Below are 23,385 nucleotides of genomic sequence, written 5' to 3' on the forward strand. Positions count from 1 at the left end.
CTGTTTTAAATATGAGCATTTATTATATGATATATGTATGTATATACCTATAATCTGTCGAATGAGGACAAGACCACGACCACGATTACGATCATACAAACAGGTCTCCACACTGATATACTGAAACCTAGGGAAAACCGTCCGAAAATTGAGTCATATCTAATCGTGAAAGATAAACATGGAAAGTCAACAAAGTTCTCGTTCTTGTGAGACAGAGATGAATAGTGTCACTGTTCTGTCTGAGATATTTATAGTATGTCACGCACGCGCAGGATAAGGACATTCTTATGTTTCATGTTAATATTTTACAACTAGTCACGACTCAATTTTCGCATAGTTTTTCTTAGGCTACAGTATACGAATAACAAAATATGTTTATATAATCGTGATTTCAATTTCCAACTATAAATTAAAGATAAAATGTTGATATGACTTGTAGTGTTGTTTTAATCATGGACCTAGGGGTCCCAATATTCCTATGTTCATGGTTTTAATGAAAGTGTAAATAGCAATAGAAATAAAAATAAACATATTATTTCATCTCTTTTTTGTAAAAATCATAAGCATTTTTTGCATAATAGATCATTATTATTAAATTCATATTGTATTACACACGTCTTAAAACATTTGTGGGGACGTCATATTTTAACCTAAAAGTTTTTGTACGCTTTTAATTATATTTATTGTCTTTTGTATTTAAAAAGATATAATTCGAAGGAAATATATATATTGTTATTTCTCAATATTAAATTTTTTCTATGTTTGCGTGCATATAAAATGATTTCTAAATTGATAGAATTTTTTAAATGGAAAAATCATTAATTTTATATTGTGTTTTAAAATTACAAAATTTAGATATGTATTTAATATATGAAAAATGAAGATAAATAATACAGAACAATTTTTAATTCTTAATTGATATATGAATATATAATGAAACTTGAAATTTTTTTTACACGAATATAATTTTTCTAATTAATACATATTATAATATGTATAGTAAAACGTTATTTCAATTTTCTTTCTCAATATTGGCCATAGTTGAACAATTCAGTTACATTTATAAAAATGGTTAATAATAAATAATAGAACAAGGTAATAAATCGTGATTAATGTAATATATGAAATTCATAATTACCACATATTTGATTAGTAATTCAATGATAGCATAAACAGTGTTTTTCTTCCACCTGTTTGTATTGTCCCGCAAAATGTTTATTCAACAAAACACATTACATATAAATGATTTTATAATTTACACCTTAAATATAATGTTATTATATTTTGTGAAGAATATTTATGTATATACGCATTTGATTATTTATGATGTAATGTTCAAATGCAATCTGTATTTCAAATGTATTTTTATTTTAGTAATAATTTTTGGAATAATTTTAACATATGATGTAAAAATTTAATTTTTAAATAAAACGATAAATTCATGCCTTTCTTTCCAAATTTTTGCAAGAATAGACTATAACTTTTTTAATATATTGGTATATTTGATTACATGGTTCTACATTTAGTGTTTGTGCTTTATGCAAATAATTTTAGAATTTTCCACGAAAATTTCCACGCCCGCGATAAGATCTTCCACCTGAATGTTTTCCTCTGTACACATGTTTCAGTAGTGAACTTGATCTACCTCTTGGTAACTTTCCTCTTCCATGCCAATCTGTTCCCCTTTGGAATGTATGTTCCAATTCCAATTCTTCTGCAGAATCTTCTAGCATCATTGGACTTTCACCTCGACTATGATCACTTCTGTTTTCATGAAATTCATCACGTCCTTCTAAAGAATGCCTGTAATTAGGTGAGTATCTTTCATGGACATAATGATCTCGTACAGATCCTTTATGACTGGAGAAATTATCTCTGTTTCTTATTGGAGATTCTAATTTCATATTTCTTGAACCATGATCTAAGGAAGATATAGAATCTATACGATGTTTACGGTCATCAATTCTTCTAGGAGGTGATATCGTTCTATTCCAAGTTCTTTTTTGTGAAGAATTACTTAAACTCCATCTCAAGTCGTCAGCCTCTCGAAATTTAGGTGTGCAATCAAATGTTTCACGCACATTCCAATCTAAACGATCCATAATAGGTCGTTTTTCTTCTTTAACAGCATATTGTAAATCTTGAGGATATACTTGTACTTCAAAATCTACCATAGTAACACTCGCTTGAACAAATTTTGTATTTGTTTCCACTTCATCAGTTTGACAAATTTTTTGGTGCATTTGTACATTTTGCTTTATGGAAGTTAGATGTTGTCCTTCCTCTTCTTCCCAATAGATTTTGCTTTTGTTCTTTTGTAAAAGAATCGAATTTGACGAATATACATTTTGTTCACTTCGTATATTTTCCTTCTTTGGATCATAGAAAAATCGTCCTTTCATTTTTAAACGAAGATCTTCAATAGGAAGTTCACGTAAAGCGTGTTCACAGTGACGTAATATTTCTGGTTTGAATCCTATTGTGAAACAGAAACAAAATTATGTAGAATTAATTTACTCATTTCTATATCACTGTACTTGAATTAGATTGAAAAGAAAATAATGTTAAAAAATTTATTTAATAATGTTGCTTTACTTAAAGATAAACTGTAGAAACTGTAGAACCATCATAAGTTGGCAAATTAAATTATTCTTACCTGGATACAAGACTGGCAGACTAGTTGAATCTAAAAAATGTATAAAACGTGAGAAATAAACTAATAATTTTGTTTATTAAACATAAAAAATGTTTGAAATATTGTATATATAGCTTTGAATAGTAATTAAATTAAATATATTCGCACCTTTAGCGGAAACAGATGCTTCTAACAGACTGGATAAACTTGTTTTTTCAAATTGCTGTAAAATTAATTCATAAGACAAATATTAATGTTTTCATATAAGATTTAAAAATTTAACTGCACACTACATGAAAAGGTACGTAAAGATATTACTCATTAATTTCAAAGTAATATTTGTTGTTTTGTATGTGCTAATACAGAATAAAATATATAGCTATTTAAAAAAAGAATTTTTTGTTATAATATATAACAAAATTACTTTTGTATCTGAGATGACTGGTGGTTCAGGAGTCTTCAATCGTTCTTCTTGTGAGGTATGATATCCATTATAAGAATCCGTAAATCTACGTTCCCTATAGTTTTGTGAGATTGTATCCTTAGATTTATTAGAAAATTCAAAATTTTGAATTGGAGATTGACGAGTGGAAGGAATGCCATGAGATGAATTATATGTTTGTATATGTTCCACTGTAGATGCAGCAGATTCATGTTGTGGTGATGAAATTGGTGCTGGAAGAAGTGCTGGTCGATGTGTTGACTGAATAGAACCAGTATTTGGTTGATTATACATTACTGGACCAGAAACATATTCAGTTTGAGGCAATGGATGTAATGGAACAGAATCAAAATTCATTGGCTGAGATGAATTTTCAAAATTCATGAAAGGTGGACCACCAGTTGTTATATTTGATGACATTGGTGGTGCTAATCCAGTTTGATGTATGTAAGATGGTATTGGCATTGATGGTCTAGATTCTGTTTCTTGCTGATATACATTATTCATTAAAGGTGATATGCCATCCATAGGCGAAGGATGTGTATATCCAGAATTCATGTGTGATGTCATTATAGCTTCATTCCTTAGTTGCCGTGTAAGTTCATTAATAAAGGGAGATCGTTTCCTTCGACGTTCTAATGATCTACTTCGAGTTCGACTTCGACGACGAGGGCTGTAACGTCTACTAATTGGTGAGCGGCTGACCTTTCTTCTAAGACGTTCCATACTGCGACTTCGTTGTCGATCACGGGACCGACTTCTTCGGCTTGACAATTTAAATTTTAAAAATTAAAATATTTTATTAATTTAAATCCGTTAATAAATTTCACCAATATAATTTAATAAAAGCAAAAAACTTTTTACATTAAATTTAAATTTTATACGAACTTGTTTTACAAAATAGATTTATACAAGAAACATTCTTTTATATCTACAGTAAAACTTAAGTAGTTATATACGCTTAAAAATAATGTCCTCTCACCGTTCATGTATATTTATACGTCTCCTGTGTCGTTCAGCACTCCATCTTCTATCTGCACTTGTTCTTCGTTCCCAACTAAGTCGTCTAATTGGACTTCTTCGTCGTTCTGGACTGAATCCAAAAGGGCTTCTACGAGCACAATTAAATCTTGGACTTCTTCTTTTGTCAGGACTAAACTTCAGTGGACTTCGATGTCTCTCATTGCTCATCTTGAAAGTACTTCTACAACGTTCTGGACTTAATATTAGGGGAGATTTACGTCGAGGAGAATTTAGTCTAATTCTGTCTGGAGTTCTACGCCGTAATGAGTTTCCTCTTTGACGTTCTATACTTCTACGTCGCTCTCGGCTCCTACGCACATGCATCTGTGCTTGTTCTATATTTTGTCTCTCTGTAATACTCTGAATGGCTTCAGTTTCTGTACCTGGAGGTACAACATTATCAGAGTCCAACAAATGTTTAATTGCTTTCTCTTTTTCAGCTAGAAGTTTGCTTTCATTATCTCTTTTTGTACGTATTTTGTCCCTCTCTATATCTTTTGTGCTTTTAGAAGGATCGCGACGGATTTCTTCATGTTTCTTTTCTTCTCTCTTCGGCCTTTCACGATTGTAAGATCCTTTGTGGTCACGTCGATATCTTTCCCTATAAGTAGGCTTATAATAATCTTTTTCTGTATATTACTAATTATTCAAAGGGAAGAATTTAAGTTTTCAAACATAGACTACATTGATTTTATAATTTAACATTAGTTATTAAAATTATGATATGTATAACTATAAATTATAAACTGACTCTATGTGAAAGTTTGTTGCCATTATAATATTTTATAATAATTTGTAATTATTACATAATATTATATAATAAATTCATTTTTATGATATAATAAGAAATAGTTATAATAATATGTATTCTATATGATTAATGCTACCTAGAAGGACGTTTTTGTTCTTGATCCTTAACATGGGTAGTTTTAAATTCAACTTCACGACCCTTTTCTTCATCACCTTCCCAAGCATCAACAACATCTAAACCTTCCATAAAATCTTCATCATCAAGAAATTCTTGAAGTTCCTCATCTGGTATATCCTTTAAACCTTCAATTGCACGTTGAACATCTTCATTTGTACTTTTTAATGTAGATTCTTTCTTATCAACACTTTGTTTTGTATAAAACTGATCCATTGATTCATTTTGCACATTGTTCTTAACACTTGAATCTTTCATTTTTTTTGCTAAATCACACATTTTTCTGAAAGATCAACTAAACTGTTCAGTTAACTAAAAACACTATAAAATTAACATTTCATATCTTTCATGTCATGATAAGCTTATAACAAATATTCTAAAAATTTAATTTTTGGTTTACGATAAAATTAAGTTGATTCAAATGTTTCCAAAGGACATTATTATGTTATAGTCTTAATTTTAAAGTTTACAATATATCTACTTGTAATGATACGTTTTAGTAAAACATTTATGTAATAGACATATTAAAACGTAATAATTAAAGTAATACAAAATTTTCATTATTAAGTACATTTAATTTCTTTTGAATAATGTACTTAACACAATTATAGGTATTCTTTAATAAATTGAACTTTAAATAATAAACGCATTTCTTAACCTTTCGATGGAATATATAAAATTGATATTAACACTCTCATTACGTAAGTCGTATTATCTTTATTTAAAATCAAAATAATTAAAAAGTCGTATGTTTCTTGATTTTGTAAATGACGCTTATTATACATTTACGTTAAGAACCGAAGTTACAGTTGTTTGCCAAGTAGACTGTTCTAATAGGTAATATACGCACTTATTGTTAATAATACTCAGTACAATTAAGTACACAACACGTGACCTCAATGATAATTACAACGTGTACCAATAATGACATAAATGAATTACATTTAACTTGTCTCTTCTTAAACTCTATTATGTAGAAATATTTGAATCCGAGATATCCGGATCTTGAAAAGTCAACATCTATCTATTCCGCCATATTAGTTACTAACAGATTTGAGGTACGGTGTAAAACAAGGGTATACTCATATGAATTTCAATACGTTAATTAACAATATTAAAATGATACATTATCAGTATAAAGAATTATATTATTGATTTTAATTACTTCATTGTTTTATCAAATAAATATTAATCTCATAATAAGGATTCACATAAACGCTTTCATTCAATTTGTTCCTTACAAGTACTACATGGTCATAAAAACAGGTCTCGTACTCGCTAGGGAAAATCGTCCATCTTTTGAGTCGAAAAATATCAAGATGGACAATAAGAAAAGGTCTTGTTCTGCGAGCTAGAGAGATAAATAGAGTGTAAGTATGAATCTGCCCTGTTCGAACAAAAATTACTACTCATTTCTGGTTTGAAATATTCATAGTATCTATGTATGTATATGTATATACGTATTACGCATGCGCAGAACAAGACCTTTCTTTGACCTCCATCTTGATCTTTTCCATTCAAAAGACGGACGATTTCGTCAATACTTTCGATATAAGAATGTCAAAATTTGTTTATATGACTATGCCAGTAGTTTACACCTAGATGTAAATACATATATTATACTTACCACATTGAACAAAAAGAGGGAAATGTGCAATTTAAATGGTACAAATATTATTAATAAATAATTCTAGTACTTTATTATATTTCCGAAGATTAATAATGGTACTTAAAATATATAAACTTTTCAATTATATCATTTTATTGAAATTGAAGTTATTGTATATATATTCATAAAATTTTTAACTGCTAAAATTGTAGCAATTAAATAAAAAACACTTTTATTTAGTATTATAGCGTTAAATACAAACAATTATAAACTTATTAAATTTTTAAGAAAAATGAATTTTTGTTATAAAAACTAATACATATATATGTATCTTCCAGTTATATTTACTAAAATTAAAAAATTAGTTTTATGCACTTTTTTTAGAAATTAAAAATATTTTATTAAAATACTTTATACGCTAAAGTAGTTTCATAATATAAATGTTTAAAAAGTGGCAAACATTTTAAAATCAAAGTTATATAAATGAAATTGAAACATATTGAAATTATTACTTAATTTTATTTAGATTTAGATAATAATATTTAATTGTAACAGAGAGATATAAAGTTCCTGCTGAATAATAATGATAATAATAATAAGATATAAATAAACAACTGTATTTATTTTTATAATATAAGATTAAACAATATTAATTAATGGTTGAAGGATAATTGTAAATTATAGTCATATCATATGCTTTGTATCTTTCTTTATCGCATTTCTTAGAGCATTCATAGCATTTTATGAAAGGAATGCAATACAGGAAGTATCTAATAAAATTTTAAGCCCATCAAATGGAAGATTAACCGCATGCTTTTTCGTCAATAATCGACTAGGCCCCTAAAAGAATAAACGTTAATGAAACGTATTGGAAGACCATCTTAATTTTAATTCAATGTACTATGAAGATCATTTGCAATTTTACCGGCTATTTCTTGGACTTAAAGAACGAAGTGGAGAATCTCTGTATCTCCTACGAGATTCACTTCTAAACTTCTCTCGATCATCCCGTCTGTCTCGTTCTCTATCTCTTTCCCGTTCACGATCGTGTTCGAAATCCCTCACATCCCTATCTTTCCTTTCTCGACGGACAATTCGTGGACTACGACCAGGGCTTGGTGTACGCGACACAGAGGAATGTGAATCAGAACTATGACCTTCATAACGATGTCTTCGTTCTCTTTGTCTAAAAATTGTTAAACCAAAATAATAATGATAGAAGATAAGTAATATTAAATTAAATATAAAGAATATGTAGAATGGAGATAATAGCATACTTTCTACGTAACTTCAAAGACATTTCCCGAATTTCATCTTCTCGATCTTGCCTTTGCTGTTCCATTTTTTCAATTCTAAGTTGCTCGGCTTTTTTATCAGCTTTATCTAAAATATAAATATAATTATATTATACTAAAACTACGTTTGTTATAAAAGTTTTTATAAATTTTGCTTACACTGTCTATTTAATAAAGCTTGCATCTTCTTCTTAAGCCGTTCCTGGGGTGTGATCTTCAGTGACTGAAAAATGTAACTCTTAAAAGTCTGTTTACAATTACTACAATTTTTTTCTGATATGTATAGCAAAGTATAAAATATTTCTAAAATTTTAATATAAATTTTGTGACATCAAAGAATATTAGCTATTACACTTTTTTTATTTTACTCGAAATATTTAAACTTTTTGGTACAAGTAGTTCATTAATGATTTTAAATAAATGAAAATTTCGAGGAAATCTTATATTTATATATAGGATGTTCAGAAAAACCATTCAATATATATGTGGTACATAGGATATACCATACTGAGTAAAATAATCTTAGTAAATATAGTTCGAAAAGTAAATATTGGATTCTTAATATTTATAGAGGGCGTTCCACATGTTTTCCTTCAATTTCTATAGACAATTGACATTTTCTCTTGCAGAGTCGCAAACTCTCTCTCAAAAATTCCAGATCGCTGTCGAATTATCCGACAAGTAAACCAGATTCTTCTGTCATTTATCATAATGCTAACATAAAAGAGTATTTTTTTTCTCGGAAACGGTTGAGCTTTCAACCTATATTTACTAAATTTATTTTAATCAGTATGATGTATCCCATGTAACATAGACATATTGAATGGTTTTTTAAACACTCTGTATATGCTATTAAATAGTATAAAGTTCCATATTAAGTTATCCACTTATCCAGTTTAAGATATATTACATATATAGTGAAGCTTATATTAAAATTTTAAAAAATTTATTATGCTATTACATATTAAGATATTGGTATCAAATATATCCTATACTGAAGACTCTTTTGTATTACTACGTCTACGAAACAAATATATTAAACCATAAAAAATTCGATGTTTTCATTCTGATAACGTCAATAATAAAAATGAAAATTTCACAGAAATAATTTCTGAGAAATTTCATTAATAGAGCTATTAAATCAAATTCTTCGTGTCTTTCTCCCACTGGACATGTATTAAGAACCCGAAATGAATTGATTAAATGTGAAATACAAAGAACGTGATTTAAACGCCTTGTATTATCTAACAGAATGAAAACAAGTAGCACTTGTTGAAGTTCTTCGTCGAGAGGATAGTTATATAAAGAGTATATACTGTCTTTTATTCTCTGTGCTTTAAGTGACTAAGTAAGCGTTATGGTTCTTACTGACTTTGTGTCCGCCACCAGAATTTGTACTTAACCCTGCTTTTGGCTTGTTCCTGAAATATTTAAATTAATTAAAAGACTTCTTAAAGCTAGTTTTAAATTTGTAGTGTAATATAATTAATATTAAATTTACATGTTCGTGATATTAGTAACCGTTAGTTTCGATGCTGCCGGAGAGACTTTTTCTTCGTTATCTGATAATTCTAATTCCAAACTTGATGATTTCCCACGTCGGCCGTAATATCTAATATCATAATTAAAAAGTAATAAACATACTAAAAGTTTCATATTTATTACAAGATATATCATACCTTGGCAGTGCTGGCACTTTATTTTCGACACTACGAGACCGTTTGCATCTGGATTGACTTCTTGATCTTGATCTAGATCTAGATTGAGATTTAGTTCTGGATCGAGATTTAGATACTGATTTCGATGGAGAATAATGTCTTCGACGATAACTATCTCTTGAGTGACTTCTGTTATGTGACTTAGATCTTGATCTCGATCTTGACTTTGATCTGGATATACTGCTTGAAGATGAACTTCTAGATCTTTTTGGACGAGAGCGGGATCTAGATCTAGACCTTGAAATGGTGCGCGAACGAGATCTAGTAAAACTTCTATATCGAGATCTCGATTCACTTCGAGTTCGTGATCGCCTTGAACGACTTCTTGTTCGCGATCTTGTGATTTTTCTATGTCTCGAACGTGTTCTTCTTGATCTAAAAATTATATATCAATTAGTAGCATAAGTAAATATATATAATATAAAAAATATACATATATATTTATACATTATATATACAAATATCCTTATATGTATGTAAATATCGATGAACGTACCTAGTTCTCGACGCACTTCGTTTCCTATCACGGTTTCTGTACGATTTAGATTTATTAACAGATCGAGAGCAACTCCTAGATCTTGATTTTGAAAGTTTTCTATTAATTGTACGTTCATTAAGTGTTGGACTGTCTGATCTTCTACGTCTAAGATGAGAGTAATTGACTTTTTTCGAGTTGGAAGAAGTGACATGAGACGAACTTCCATGAGTCTCTTCTTCACCGCCAAAACTTGTAATATAAGTTATTTGTCCAGTGTTTATAGGCGAAACAGATCTCGAGCGAGATTTGGATGAAGATTTTCTATAGGGATTGTATTCAGGACTTTCCCTCGCTGCATAACTAATAAGCAAAATGTAAAATATTATAAATATATTTCTGATAATAAGGACTAACTAATTAAGTACTTAAACTTATTACTATAGTAATAAGTGTATTAAAATTATAATATAAAAGTGACTACCTAGGTGGACTCATAACTCGACCAATCATCTTTTTTTCTCTAAATGCACGTCTTTCTCTACGTGATCTTCTACCCTGAGATGTGAATTAATTAAATGTATATATAATAATATAATTAGTAATATGTAATTAATAACTTTAGTCATGTTATATAATCAAAAAATATATTTAGTTTAATTTTATATTTTACCGAGTACATAGCTTTTTCTTCTTCTTGTTTTCGTGCTTGTCTCAATGTTTCAGCTTCTTCAAAATCTTGTGTTAAAAAACTAAAATAATCAGCGCCTAAAAGCCCATATTTTTGAGCTACTAAGTTCATTTCATGTGCTTGTGATGGCTCTATTTGAGATACATCTACACAAATATCTAGAAAGAAAAATTAAATATTTATAATATATAAGACAAAATACTATAATAATTATTTATAGAATATAAGTTATACCTAGATCTATATCACTGTCTTCATCGTCTGCTTTTTCATCAGATATAACAGTATCCAATGATTTTACTGTTTCAGTTATTGGTTCTTCTGTTTCATAATTATATCCAATCGCAACACTATTAGATGATTTCTTCTTATCCCTAGCAGAATCTAACTTTGTTGATGAACCAAATTGTTCTTCCAAATGTATTTGGTGTAAAAATTTTTCTTCCGTTACTACATTGAAGACTATTATTTATCAAATAATTTTAAATAAAAATAAAATGTAGATTTTAAATAAATCTCCCACCTCCTAAAAATTCGTTTTGAACAATAATACGATAACGTTCATAATTGATATGTCTGTCTTCACTAGTGAGAGCAATATCTACATCAATAGAATCTGGTGCTTCTGGTATCCAATCAAGATGAGCACGTACATCAAATCGGTCAATAAGATTGTCTTCATTTCCTTGCCAGGGCATCCTATCAATATAACATACATTTTGCAGACAGAATTTATATCTTGTTATATGATAAAATTTTCAAGTATTTTGTTTTTTAACATAATTCATTAAATGTTCAATTAATTCTTCTGTTTAATATATAAAATATTTTTTCATGTATAATTCCTATATTCATGTCAAAATATATCACAATTTTATATATATAATAACACATATGCATGAAAATATACAAATGATGATATTAACAATTAAACAATTATATGCATTAAAATTTATTTATAAGATGAAGTGATGTTTTGACAACAGGTGTAATAACAGATTAATAACACAAAGACTTACATATTTGCAGGACTGTCACCAGCAGTAGCAATTGCTGGATCCAAATGTATTTTGCAAGGTCTTCCATGAAGTTGCAAAAATTGAGTAGGATCTGATTTCTAAAGAAAATTTAAATGTGTGCATAATAAAATGGAACATATTTCATGTATGACATGTATATTATAATATATAATGTATACATGCATATAATTGCGCGATGTGAAATGATGTGAACTCGATGTGAAAGTGAAATGTGTAATTTCCAGAATTTATATCTTTAAGCGACTATTAATAATCATAGAACAGATATAATGTATCTATAATAGACTTAGGAATGAGTTTAAGGTTAACTTAATAATAAAAGGAAAATAAAAATTTTGGACTCATGACAAAAGGAATAATGTTAAGTTTTATAATTTCAATAAAATTTACATAAATATCGTTATTTAATTTGTTTTCTTACAATTTTCTCATAATAGTCTCGTCGACGTTCAGCTCTACGACGATAATCTACCAGCATTCCGCGAATTTTCTTTTCCTGTTTTCGTGCTTCATGCCACATTCTACCACCTGTCTTTTTTACGGAAAAACTCATTGTACATATCAAATAATTCACAAACTACTAAATTAAAAAGGAACTTTCATGTTAACACTTTTATATAAGGAATCCAAAAAGTTATTAATTAGACTCTTCCCCTGAGAGGTGGACATATTGCATTTTACAAGCGCTATTCTTTATCCAGAAAATATGATTCTACTAGAGAGGCGATTCAACGTTACTACATTGGTGATAGGTTGGAAATCAGCTAAAATTTCTTTGCACTGTGACTGTTTTCGTTGTATGTGGTTGCATTTCTTAAAATGCAATATCCAATGCCTACGGTACAAATTTTAATTACATAATATGTTAAAGTCTTAATTTAAATTAAAATCCTACAAGCATTGGATTATATTATCATAAATCTATTTTATTATATTGAACTATTATATGTATATAATATATTTTATATAATATTGATGCATATATAAATATAAATATATACATATATAACATAGCAATATAATAGTAAAATAGTATATACGTGTAATACATGAGATACATACCAAAAAACGTCTGAACGGTGCATAGTGAAGTACGTATTTGCTATAACAGATTGATCAAAATTTAAATTTTTAAACTCATTTAAAAATAAAAAAAGTCTTTTTCCTTATAATATTTGAATGAAATGATGTAATGGTAATTTTAGCGACTTTAAACTTCATACGAAGGCAGGCGTTCGCACAGAAGAGATTTTCATTTATTCTGAAAGTTAGTTTTTACGCAAGGTATGCAATTTATAACTTCTCTTATCGCAACTGTTTAGTATATTATTTTACTTTTAAGCTATTTGATTTTTAGCAATTCAGCAATTTCAATTCTCTTTTTTATTTTTCTGTAACGCACATTTGGAGGAAAAGTATACAAGAAATAGGTTGATGAAAATCGCTAAAAATTGTTGCTCACTCACTTCTACATATATACTTATATGTATAGCCTATTAACTATAATGAGTAATAAATAGATTTAGTTGAGCTGTTTGTCTGGAAGAATTCCCGAAAATACCGTGATTATTCGGGCCATTACAGTATTCTCCTGCTTTAATTTATTTAGCTAGATATTATATTCAAATTATTTTAAAATTGGCGATGAAATCTTATTTACCTTACATTTACAATACAGGGTATTTATTGTAACGTTTGCCACGACATTTTAGCCCTTTTTGCTAATCTGATGAAAAAATATTTCGGGTAAAAGTTAGTCAGTACTTAGATGGTAGCAAATTGCAGTAAACACTATCAAAAAATTTTTTTATTCAATAAAAATTCAAGGTCACTTTAACATTCCTAAATGGTATCATATAATTTTTCTTATCGAATATTAAAGGTGGCATGTATCGAGAAAAATTCAATGATGTCACGCATATTTACTTTTCTTCAATAACTTCTTAAGAAAATTATTAAAATATAATATAAGGTTCCTTGTAAGTATTCACCTACATATGTAAGTACATATGCATCTACTGCATCGCATGTATATCTTCTACTCTCACTACATCAATCTTTCTGGAAATTGAAAAATGATATTGTTGCTATAATAGGTAGATGTTCTAATATTAATAAGTTCAGAATGCATTTATTGTGACAATAACAAGTAGATTTACATTTAGCTAGAAGGTATTACTGGATAATTTTCTGTTTAATTTACGTGTTGATAAGGGAATTTAATAGGTTGACTTTTTTAACATCTTATTGAAAGAAAGCAAATGTGCATGACACCGATGAATTTATCACAATAAACACAAACAATCATATGTATGTATATCTAGTGTCATTTAAACACGTTATGGTGGTTTTCATTTTTTATTGAATAAAAACCTTTTTAACTATTTCTATTATTGTAATTTGTTATTGAAACTTATTTGACTTATTTTTATTTAAAACAGTTCTTTATCAGATTAACGAAAGAAATTGAAAAACGGTGGTGACTGTTGCGATGAACACTTTGTATACATATACAAGGTGAATCATAAATGCATGTCCATATTTCATGGTGTGAATCTACAATCTACATATGTTTATATGATATATTTTTCTTATTTTTACTCATAGGGATATAGAAATATGCTTCTGTTATTTTGAGAAAAAGAAACTGAAATATTTTGCATATTCCCAATTATTCAAAAGTGTCTTTTTAATTGGTATGAAGTACGAAATTAATAAGAAACAAGATATAAACATATAATATAATAATCAAGATACATTTAGGATTTGAATTCAAAATTACATTTTATTATCTTAATATGGACTAGTATAATATTACGATGTACACATTTAATAGCTTACTTATAATTTATAACTTATAATACATCCACAAACATTGATAAAGACAGTCATAATATTTTGTAGCATGTTTCATGACTGATGAAGCTATAGCGCAAGCTCTATTTATGTATAAGATATATTTTATCACTTATCGTATCGACATTACAAATGGTTGTGTTTAGATCATCTTACCAATATGATTTGTTTAAGGTAATGTTGTGTCTATCGTTTGCACTGACTTTACCCGATTAGTGATCATTATTAAATTAACATTTCCTCTCTCAAAATTGACTTTCCCCTTTCTATACAAAACTTCCCTTAAAATTAATATTAACTTACATCAAAAGTATATTTATACTAACCTAAATTGGCTATTTTTATGACAACTTATACATTTTTTCTGTTTCAATATTAACATTAAACTGCTTTAATGAAACATTAATATATTCAAATGTATATGTATGCTCGCTTAATTTAGCTAAAATTGATGCATCAGGCTCATCTGTTCTTTATTGATATAAAGAAAAGGAATACAATAAAATCTAATTACGTTCAAATAACGAATCAAAAATTAATAAATATGAACTTTTATTTCACGTTTAGAATTTACGTTTTCCATGATATAATTATTAACCATAACACCTTTTACATGTGTAATATTAGCCGATAAGATCTAACTATATTTCGGTAAATAAAAACTCGTTGTTTTCTTTTTTACTTTTTACTTTTCACTTACGGATATTTTCGACAAAAATTTAAGTCTTTAATTTTATATAAAATCTATAAATTATTTATCTGTTATTCATTTTCGTTCTTCAACGCGTTTCTTTCTTCCTTTTTTTCGTCAATACAAGTAATTTTCGGACATCATCACATTATTTATTGTGAATTAAAAATATTTTTTTCAATTCTTTCGAATATAAACTGTTTGTTTTTCGAACACATGAATGTTTATTATTTGCTATAGTATGAGCATTTTTATTGGAATATGTTCTACATATGTAAGTTTATTTGCATAACAATCATTTTAAATTTTAAATCGACGAAACTCTTCATTTATGATGAATGAAAAAAGCATAATAAAAAGACAATCTCTTGAATTTTCATTGAATTTTTTTTCTTATACGAATTATTCGATTCAATGTATCGAAGCTCTTTAAACAATTTGTCGAGAAGCGATTACTTTCACGTGTACATTAGAGTAATATGTATACCTAGTAACTCGCGTTGCAAATCTTTGCGGTTTCATACGTGTATATATGTAGTATATATATATATATATATACTATATGTATACCTATATATTTATATATGCATATGTATATGTCTGTAGTCCTTACTGCACAAGCAGTCATAAGAAATTCCGTATAGTTTACTTTTCTAATTTATAACAGTTCTTTGCGTTGATATAATTCTTTAAAAAATTTTTTTTTTTAAGTAATTATGTTAAATATATTCTGTGATTAACAGTATGCTATAACATTTTCAATACCGCGTATGTTTCTTATACGTTTAACACATGTTATGCAATGAAATGTGATATTTTGTATTGATATTACACTTTTAGAATTTTCTTTACGAATATGCTTCACAACTTTCCAACGCATAACAAAAGTAAATGCAGGGATACATTCAACTAATAAAAACTTCATTAACTTTACTGCTTGAAAAAAAAATGTTCTATCAACAACCACGCAAGGTCAGATCGACAATAATGTTATTTTGCTAATGTTATTAAAATATGCTAAACAGACACATTCAGTCAGGGTGGTTCACGGTGGCTGTATATTTTATTTTATTTTTATCTTTATATCTATCTATCTATCTATCTATCTATATATACACACACACACATATATATGTATGTATTTATATTTGTATTCATATTTATATTTGCATTCATTTTTATATTTATATTTATATTTATATTTGTATCGATTTCTGCATATATACGTATTTATATGCGTACATATGTATACAAGTACATATGCATGTTTTATCTTACTCTTACAATTAGCGTAATGACTAGATAAATTTCGGCCACCCAATATAAACATGTTTGATCCCATATATTTTATTCGTATCATTCCTTTGTTTACCAAATATATGGATAAAAATTTCCATGCCAAAATTCATTTCTTTTTTATACATAGGACATTTGTATTCTAAATTTGTGTCAACGTTTCCGGGCGCAGTCTCCACATAACTCAAAAGAACATTTTATCGTTTCCCTTTTTCCCGAAAACTTCGTCGATATACGTACAACACTTTGTATAAGGCGCTATTTTATGGTACGTTTTAGAAATATACCTGTTCATACAGTGAATTTGCAGATAAAAAATGATATTAAATATTTCATAAGTAATGAAAAAGCTTTCGGTTGAAAGTAACAAAGTTATACGATGTAAGATTTTTTATATTTTCAAATAATTAAAATGTAAATTATAAAATGACAGAAAAGTACCAAAGATCTAAAAGAAACTTATTTAGAGTTTACTTAGAGTAGATGTTTTATGAATGGTATCTAAGTAAGAGAATAAAAAAGAAGTACATAATACTATATGTAAACGATTGTGTTCATTTTATGAACATAATCGTCCGAAAGAGTTTGACAGGATTTTCTGATGAAGGGAAACGCGTGTTGTTCAATATTATATGTGTGTATACATTTAATGTGATATGCGATGTGCAACACGCTGCTTACGTTTTTTTACAATCGAATATGAACTTTCGGAATTTATTTAAGACTTGCTTTTTCTATAATTCTATGAAAGCACCCATAAGGATTAAATGTATAAATAAATCCTTCATGGTATAAAATTTATATCGTTATTGTATCTAGTCGTAAAATATGAGGCGAAAAAGGACTGTTTTAAAATAGCAATAAAACAACGTATCTGCACGACATGTATAATTAGATATCAGCTATCATGGCAAGTAGATATAAAATAATCTAAAGAAAAAACCGCATACATAGAAAAATAGTACGTGTATAATAGTACGCGTATGTTAAATCTATATAATAGAAAGATAGTTTGATTGAAAGTAAACATAATTATAAAAAATGCAATATATTGAAATTGCAATTGTTGACACGTTGATTATCTCTATCATTTTCCTCATATTATAGAACAAAGCGTTTCTTGTCTTGATATTTATATAAAATAAATTAAAAGAATGATTAAGACACATTCGTGATTTACGAAATGAAATAAGATTTTTGCATCAGAAATATTGCAAGAAATGTAACCTTTTCTGAAAATATAGTAAATGTATAAAAAAAGTATTGAGAATACGTTTGGACATTAGCAGAAATAATAAAATGTGCATGTGTAAAGTATCATATAAATAATCTTTTCAATTGAATAATTACAATTTAGGATCGAAAATATAAAAGAAGTAACTGTTATAAATATTACATACGTATTATAATAATGATATTAATGAAATATTATTTATTATTAAGTAATAAACATTCCAAAGTACATTAATGTTGTTAGGAAATATTATTTGTTATTTTGGAGTTGGTACATTATGCGTAATGAACTTTTCTCAACCACCTCATATGTACCTATCTCGTATAAATCAAGTAACATTCAACGTGCGAACAATGTAAGTTTTTACTGAACGAATTAACATCTTTTTTAATTCATATATTTCTAATAGGTATCGCTATTCTATTCACTGTATTGGATTTAAAGTGATTTCCATTTATTTAAAATATCTATATTATGCAGATATGCAGTAAAAACCTTGTGAAGCAAAAGCAATAATGATTTCTGAATGATAAAAAATGGGTGAATAAATAAATGTAAATTATCTTGCATTAAATAGATTATAAACAGCAGCATTAATCGTCTGCGATCAAAAATAGTATTTCTTGGGAAACGTATCGAGTGGATTTATATTATACAAAATGTATTTGCGTATATTTGTAAGTTCTTTCTCACTTTTTAAATGCAATTCCAAAAAGCGTAAATCACTTCAACTGAAATGCGGAATATATAAATAACCAGATATTAATAATTAAAACCAGATTTGTTATCGTACATAGGATTGTATAATTTTGAAATAAACATACAAATATAAAATTATAATTTATATAATATGTCCACTATGAATGCACAGTTGAACTTAAATTGAAGTTCTTGACGACAATAAACGATTCTGCGAAAATATTCTCCATTAAAAGAAATTTATATAAAAATAAAATATATATTATTTGTAGGAATTATTATTATTACTAATCTTGTTTTAAAGACGTTTCTTCTCTAAAAAAATAAATTTCGAAAAACTTTTACATTTATCCATGTTTTCGATTAATCATAAATTATCATGAATTCATGTGTTTACGTTCGATATAGAATAAGGAATTGAAAAAAAGCGCAATGCAAAATTTAATGTATTTTTTACAATTGAAATTGTGCGTTTCGGAGAAAAAGGATAATTATGTATGTATATATCTTGTCCGAAATGCGCAATTTCAATTGTAAAAAAAAAGATATGAAATTTCGCATTGCGTTTTTTCACACACGCACATACGTGCGCGCGCGCGCACACATAATATATATATATGTATATATTATATGTGTGATATAAGAAATATAAATTATATCAGTTTACTGCAAAGTGTACATTGGTGTATGTGGATTTATCATTATAGACTTTTGCTTTAATAAATGAAGCATATTTCCCGACGGAAATGATGACAGTAATTTTGAAGAATCTTTATAGAACTGAATTATAAGGTATTAGACAAAATGGAAGAAATCAACTTTTTATACCAGTATACTGTTTGATAGAATTGTATTTCTTGATAGAGACATATACTTAAATTTAAATAAATTTTAACAAATTTACACAAAACTGTTGCATTATATGTATATAAGCATTTTTATTTGATTTATTAAATTTTTATGCGTTGAGAAACATAATTTCTTTGGTTGCAGCAATGTTCCTATAACTATCTTTAAAAATGTGCTGTATTTTTGTGTGCATTCGACAATATTAAATTGAAGTTTTAAATTAAAACGTTGTTTGTCATTCATTTCAAATAGTGTCCCAACGAAAAATTGTCAAATCATTCTATTAGAATTAAAATGGTAGAATTTTCCACTCAGATCCGTTACACAAGCATGCGCATATTTTTATTTACTAAAACATAACTTTTGTATATGTAATAAAACATAAAAAAGTTCAATTCCAGGGCATTATAAATGGCACTGATTAAATGCAGACAAAATAAAATTAGTATAAACTACATTTTTGTACATATTATTTGATATTACAACAAACTGGTTTAAATAGGATTTGTAAAATCATATAATTCTTTAAGCGGCGAAATTATTATCCGTTTCAATTACTTTCTCTCACATTCACTCTTTCCTTTGTAATCGCTTTTCTTTTTGATTTCCTTTCTACACTTGAAAGATGTTCTATCGTGATTTTTTCTTTGTTTGTGATAAAACAAAGATTCAATAAATAATAAAATGTATTCTATAACATAGATACTTCAAGGTTGCATCATTTTGTAAAATATATTTATTTTTACCTATATCATCTTTGGAATACACGGAATAGCTATGCAACAAAATAAGATTGCTTTAATCATTTTTTAAATATTTTGTTATGGAAAATTATAAATATAGTGCCATATAATCATTGCAATTCAAATAATTATGAAGAGGAGAAAATAAAAAGAGAAGAGAAAACATTAATATGGTAAAAAATTTGGAAGAATTCTTTTTGCGAGAAGTACGTAATTTTGCACTTAATTTACTCTAATTAAAAGGAAATTTAATCGAGAATTTTATTAATAGTATGCAAAAAATGTCGCAGTTGATGTATTTCTTATATTATGAATTTATTAAACGATGGCATATTATTTAGATAGTTTCTTTCTGAAGCAAATATTAAGTTTTAATCAATCTTGAGGTACCTATATACATACATGAATTATTTTAATTTCTCAATGTCTTAATAATAAAGTAATAAAAATGGAAATAAGAGGATCTGGAAGTAGTACTAGATACAAAAATGAAGAAAACACAATCCTATTGTAAAACAGAAAAAAGAAGATATTTTCCTTGAGATAATAAAAATATAAAAGCAACAAAATAACGAGGAATCTCTATCATGAATTTGGTATTGTTGTTTACATAAAGAACAAAAGTAATTTAAGCTTTTTTTTCGTAATTTCACTTGTAATCTTTTACAAATATTAAGCTTGACTTTCTATGAAAGTTTATTTAGAAGACAGAAATTATTATGAATTGAAATTTGATATTAAAAAGGAAAATTATTATTACGTACATATCATGATGAATAGTTAAGAAAATCATGCGATCTGACATATCATATTTAATATAGTTATTTAATGTACTTTGGCATTGAAATTTTATCAAACTTTCATTAGAAATCTTAAGATTTGCATATCGCGTATCTGTCGTTAGTTGAAGTGGAAAGCTTCCAGCAAAATGTTGATGGAACTCAATGGGTGCTGATGCGCGGTATTTACATAGAAGAGAACTCCTCTCCATGTTAATATTATTTAGTTACCATTTGTAAATGTTAATAATTTTTCAGTCGCAATATTACATAAAATCGAGATTAAAACGTTTTTCTCTGTTAAGTTAATTTATATTCGATAAGTAAAGAGTATCTTCTAAATAGTTTAATAAGATCATGTTTCAATCGTGATAACTGTAAATGCTTGTATAATTAATAAGATTGTTCTCACTTGATTACATTAATTGTGAAAAAATGATGGAGTAATATTGCACCATGTAAGTCGGTTACGACTGACGACATTAAAATATCATCATCCATCAGTAATAAAAATAAGTGCGTTCATTTTTACGCAATATGTTACATACAGATGTTGTTTTGTTGATCATATATTTACTCCAATAGCAATTCATAGAGTGTTATGTTCAATTGTTAAACGAAATCTTAAACTTAAAATTTAGAAGTAAAATTCTAAAAACAATTATTCATATTTCCTGTATTATGGTATCGATACACAGAAAAATATTTTTGTATTTCCTAACGTGAAATTTTGTTGTTGAAGTTTTTTTTATCTTACAATAATTATCAAAGCGTAAGTAAATTTAAATTTAGAATACAACATTATGGAAAGACACTTTGTTAAAGTATATTTAGTGTTATAATGTTCGGTATAATAATTTTAACAAAGAAAGAAGTACAGAATTTTCGATAGTACATCTCGATGCCCATACAACGTTGAATATTAAATTTCTTTCTATGTATCAATAATACTTGGTATTAGCAATTTGATTTGATCAAAGTAATTGTTAACAACAACCAAAAGTATTCCTTTATCAAAAAAGATATAGTTCTAAAAAAGATCACTGTAAACAAAAATTTTGTTGATGTAATAAAATATTACACGGAGTACTCTTCAGTATAACTACCGTGATATTTATCGCGACACGTCGTATTCGAAACATTATGTAGTAGACAGTAGATCTTAATATTAGTAAAAATTAAAAAACTAAAAGAATTGTAACTCGCGGATAGAAAAGACTAAATAAACGATGTAATTTAACATGAAGCCAACAAAATATATGAAGGCCCTTCCAGAAACATACTCCGTCGTTAACTATGTAATGTACAGAGAGTTCCAGCCCTGCTCTAAACGGTGGTAAAGAGCTTTGTGCTATGTATAATCGTGTGCACTGCATATTTCGCTTTTCTTATCGCGCGTGGAATGCGATTCTCGATGCTGATTTCGCAACATATATTATTTCTGTATTCATTGTGTTTGAATACATGGAATTTAATTACTCAATTTTTTGTCTTCCTCTCTGCATTTGTTTTACAAAAAGAGCTTCTGTAAATATAAATGTCAATCTACTTATCATTTCCTTTTTGTAATAAATTATATTCTCATAAATATACATTACAAATGTATTATTTAGTAAAGACTTGTTGAAAACAAATATACATAATGTATGAAGATATACACAAATGTATGCACATATAAAGTGCTAGCAACACAATTATTGCTTTTTACTTCAAAAGTTGCTTACATTGCAGTCTTTGAAAATAAATATACAATAACACCTTTTCCACATATATAATAAATAATTTTTCCAATACATAAAATATTCCACTATTTTGTAAGGCAATAGAAAATAAAAACACATTAGACAATGGTGAGGAAGTATGGATGAAAATTCATCAAACGTATTTTTGGTTTGCAAGAATTGGTTGTAGTTTCAGCATCTGGATATTATTTTTTAATAGTTGTACGAATACTAGACTGGAAAACAGACATAGAGAATCTCATTCATAAATAAAATGTTTATGTATATATTATGTATATATATATATTTTTTTTGCTTTATGTAAATATTCAATATATTAATATTTGTCGCAACGTGTTTACGTAAATTTTGTTGCTTTGCTAAGCAGGAGCTGGTGAGAATATACGAATAGAATTTCACAAGAATCGAAACACAAAGCAATTTGCGTAGAATAAATCTGTACAGAGAGTAGAGTATTGAATAATATGGTAGTGGATGGCGGATGTATTGTCTGTTCACTACGCATATCAGCCAGGCAATCAAACGCTTATATGTACACTGGAGATTCCTGGCCAGTTAGTAGCCTAAACATCGACGTGGGCATCGTTTTCATTAATATCTGAAATAAAATACAATTGGTAAGAAGCGTATTACAATAACAATT

The 23,385-nt window shown here is 27.5% G+C and overlaps 3 protein-coding genes across 18 annotated transcripts in view; all 3 read right to left on the bottom strand.

Moving 5' to 3' along the window:
* Nucleotides 1–1,438: 1,438 nt before the first annotated feature.
* On the bottom strand, nucleotides 1,439–6,103 carry LOC122577806 (serine/arginine repetitive matrix protein 2-like). 5 transcript variants are annotated; one of them, XM_043749398.1, is made up of 7 exons: nucleotides 5,968–6,103; nucleotides 4,988–5,308; nucleotides 4,060–4,701; nucleotides 3,060–3,843; nucleotides 2,804–2,858; nucleotides 2,657–2,686; nucleotides 1,439–2,476 (listed from the first exon to the last, which is right to left on the bottom strand). In XM_043749398.1, the coding sequence occupies exons 2-7, from the start codon at nucleotides 5,302–5,304 to the stop codon at nucleotides 1,551–1,553; spliced, it is 2,754 nt and encodes a 917-aa protein (XP_043605333.1). In that variant the 5' UTR covers nucleotides 5,305–5,308; nucleotides 5,968–6,103; the 3' UTR covers nucleotides 1,439–1,550. The 5 variants fall into 5 exon arrangements, with proteins under 5 accessions (XP_043605333.1, XP_043605332.1, XP_043605331.1 ...); XM_043749397.1 differs by having other exon boundaries at nucleotides 5,684–6,083; XM_043749396.1 differs by having other exon boundaries at nucleotides 4,988–5,401; nucleotides 5,968–5,985.
* Nucleotides 6,104–7,235: 1,132 nt separating this feature from the next.
* Nucleotides 7,236–12,550, bottom strand: LOC122577695 (CLK4-associating serine/arginine rich protein-like). Of its 2 annotated transcripts, XM_043749172.1 has the most exons (14): nucleotides 12,275–12,549; nucleotides 11,833–11,930; nucleotides 11,337–11,512; nucleotides 11,048–11,263; nucleotides 10,796–10,971; nucleotides 10,607–10,680; nucleotides 10,144–10,485; nucleotides 9,609–10,022; nucleotides 9,431–9,541; nucleotides 9,302–9,350; nucleotides 8,089–8,152; nucleotides 7,912–8,017; nucleotides 7,560–7,820; nucleotides 7,236–7,474 (listed from the first exon to the last, which is right to left on the bottom strand). In XM_043749172.1, exons 1-14 carry the CDS (start codon nucleotides 12,404–12,406, stop codon nucleotides 7,456–7,458), a joined length of 2,238 nt encoding a protein of 745 aa, XP_043605107.1. In that variant the 5' UTR covers nucleotides 12,407–12,549; the 3' UTR covers nucleotides 7,236–7,455. The 2 variants fall into 2 exon arrangements, with proteins under 2 accessions (XP_043605107.1, XP_043605108.1); XM_043749173.1 differs by lacking the exons at nucleotides 7,236–7,474; nucleotides 7,560–7,820 and having other exon boundaries at nucleotides 9,298–9,350; nucleotides 12,275–12,550.
* Nucleotides 12,551–14,619: 2,069 nt separating this feature from the next.
* LOC122577614 overlaps nucleotides 14,620–23,385 on the bottom strand; it is a 41,981-nt gene continuing 33,215 nt past the window's right edge. For 9 of the 11 annotated variants that reach the window (XM_043749013.1, XM_043749015.1, XM_043749022.1 and 6 more), the window contains one exon: nucleotides 14,620–23,340. In XM_043749013.1, coding sequence (XP_043604948.1) covers nucleotides 23,269–23,340 — 72 coding nt within the window. In that variant the 3' untranslated portion in view covers nucleotides 14,620–23,268. The remainder of the gene's footprint in view (nucleotides 23,341–23,385) is intronic. The other 2 variants (XM_043749020.1, XM_043749019.1) reach the window with 1 other exon arrangement.

The sequence above is a fragment of the Bombus pyrosoma genome, linkage group LG2 (genome assembly GCF_014825855.1).
Source record: "Bombus pyrosoma isolate SC7728 linkage group LG2, ASM1482585v1, whole genome shotgun sequence".
NCBI lineage: Eukaryota > Metazoa > Arthropoda > Insecta > Hymenoptera > Apidae > Bombus > Bombus pyrosoma.

What these genes read in the sequence shown, in the direction of transcription:
- LOC122577806 (XM_043749398.1), bottom strand. Translation starts at nt 5,304, where the DNA reads ATGTGTGATTTAGCAAAAAAAATGAAAGATTCAAGTGTTAAGAACAAT. An exon ending in GAACAAAAACGTCCTTCTAG is followed by an intron (nt 4,702 to 4,987) that starts GTAGCATTAATC and finishes GCCTACTTATAG; the next exon opens with GGAAAGATATCGACGTGACC. An exon ending in AGCATCTGTTTCCGCTAAAG is followed by an intron (nt 2,687 to 2,803) that starts GTGCGAATATAT and finishes TACATTTTTTAG; the next exon opens with ATTCAACTAGTCTGCCAGTC.
- LOC122577695 (XM_043749172.1), bottom strand. Translation starts at nt 12,406, where the DNA reads ATGAGTTTTTCCGTAAAAAAGACAGGTGGTAGAATGTGGCATGAAGCA. An exon ending in GAGACTATTATGAGAAAATT is followed by an intron (nt 11,931 to 12,274) that starts GTAAGAAAACAA and finishes AATTTTCTTTAG; the next exon opens with AAATCAGATCCTACTCAATT. An exon ending in AAAGTGCCAGCACTGCCAAG is followed by an intron (nt 9,542 to 9,608) that starts GTATGATATATC and finishes TTATGATATTAG; the next exon opens with ATATTACGGCCGACGTGGGA.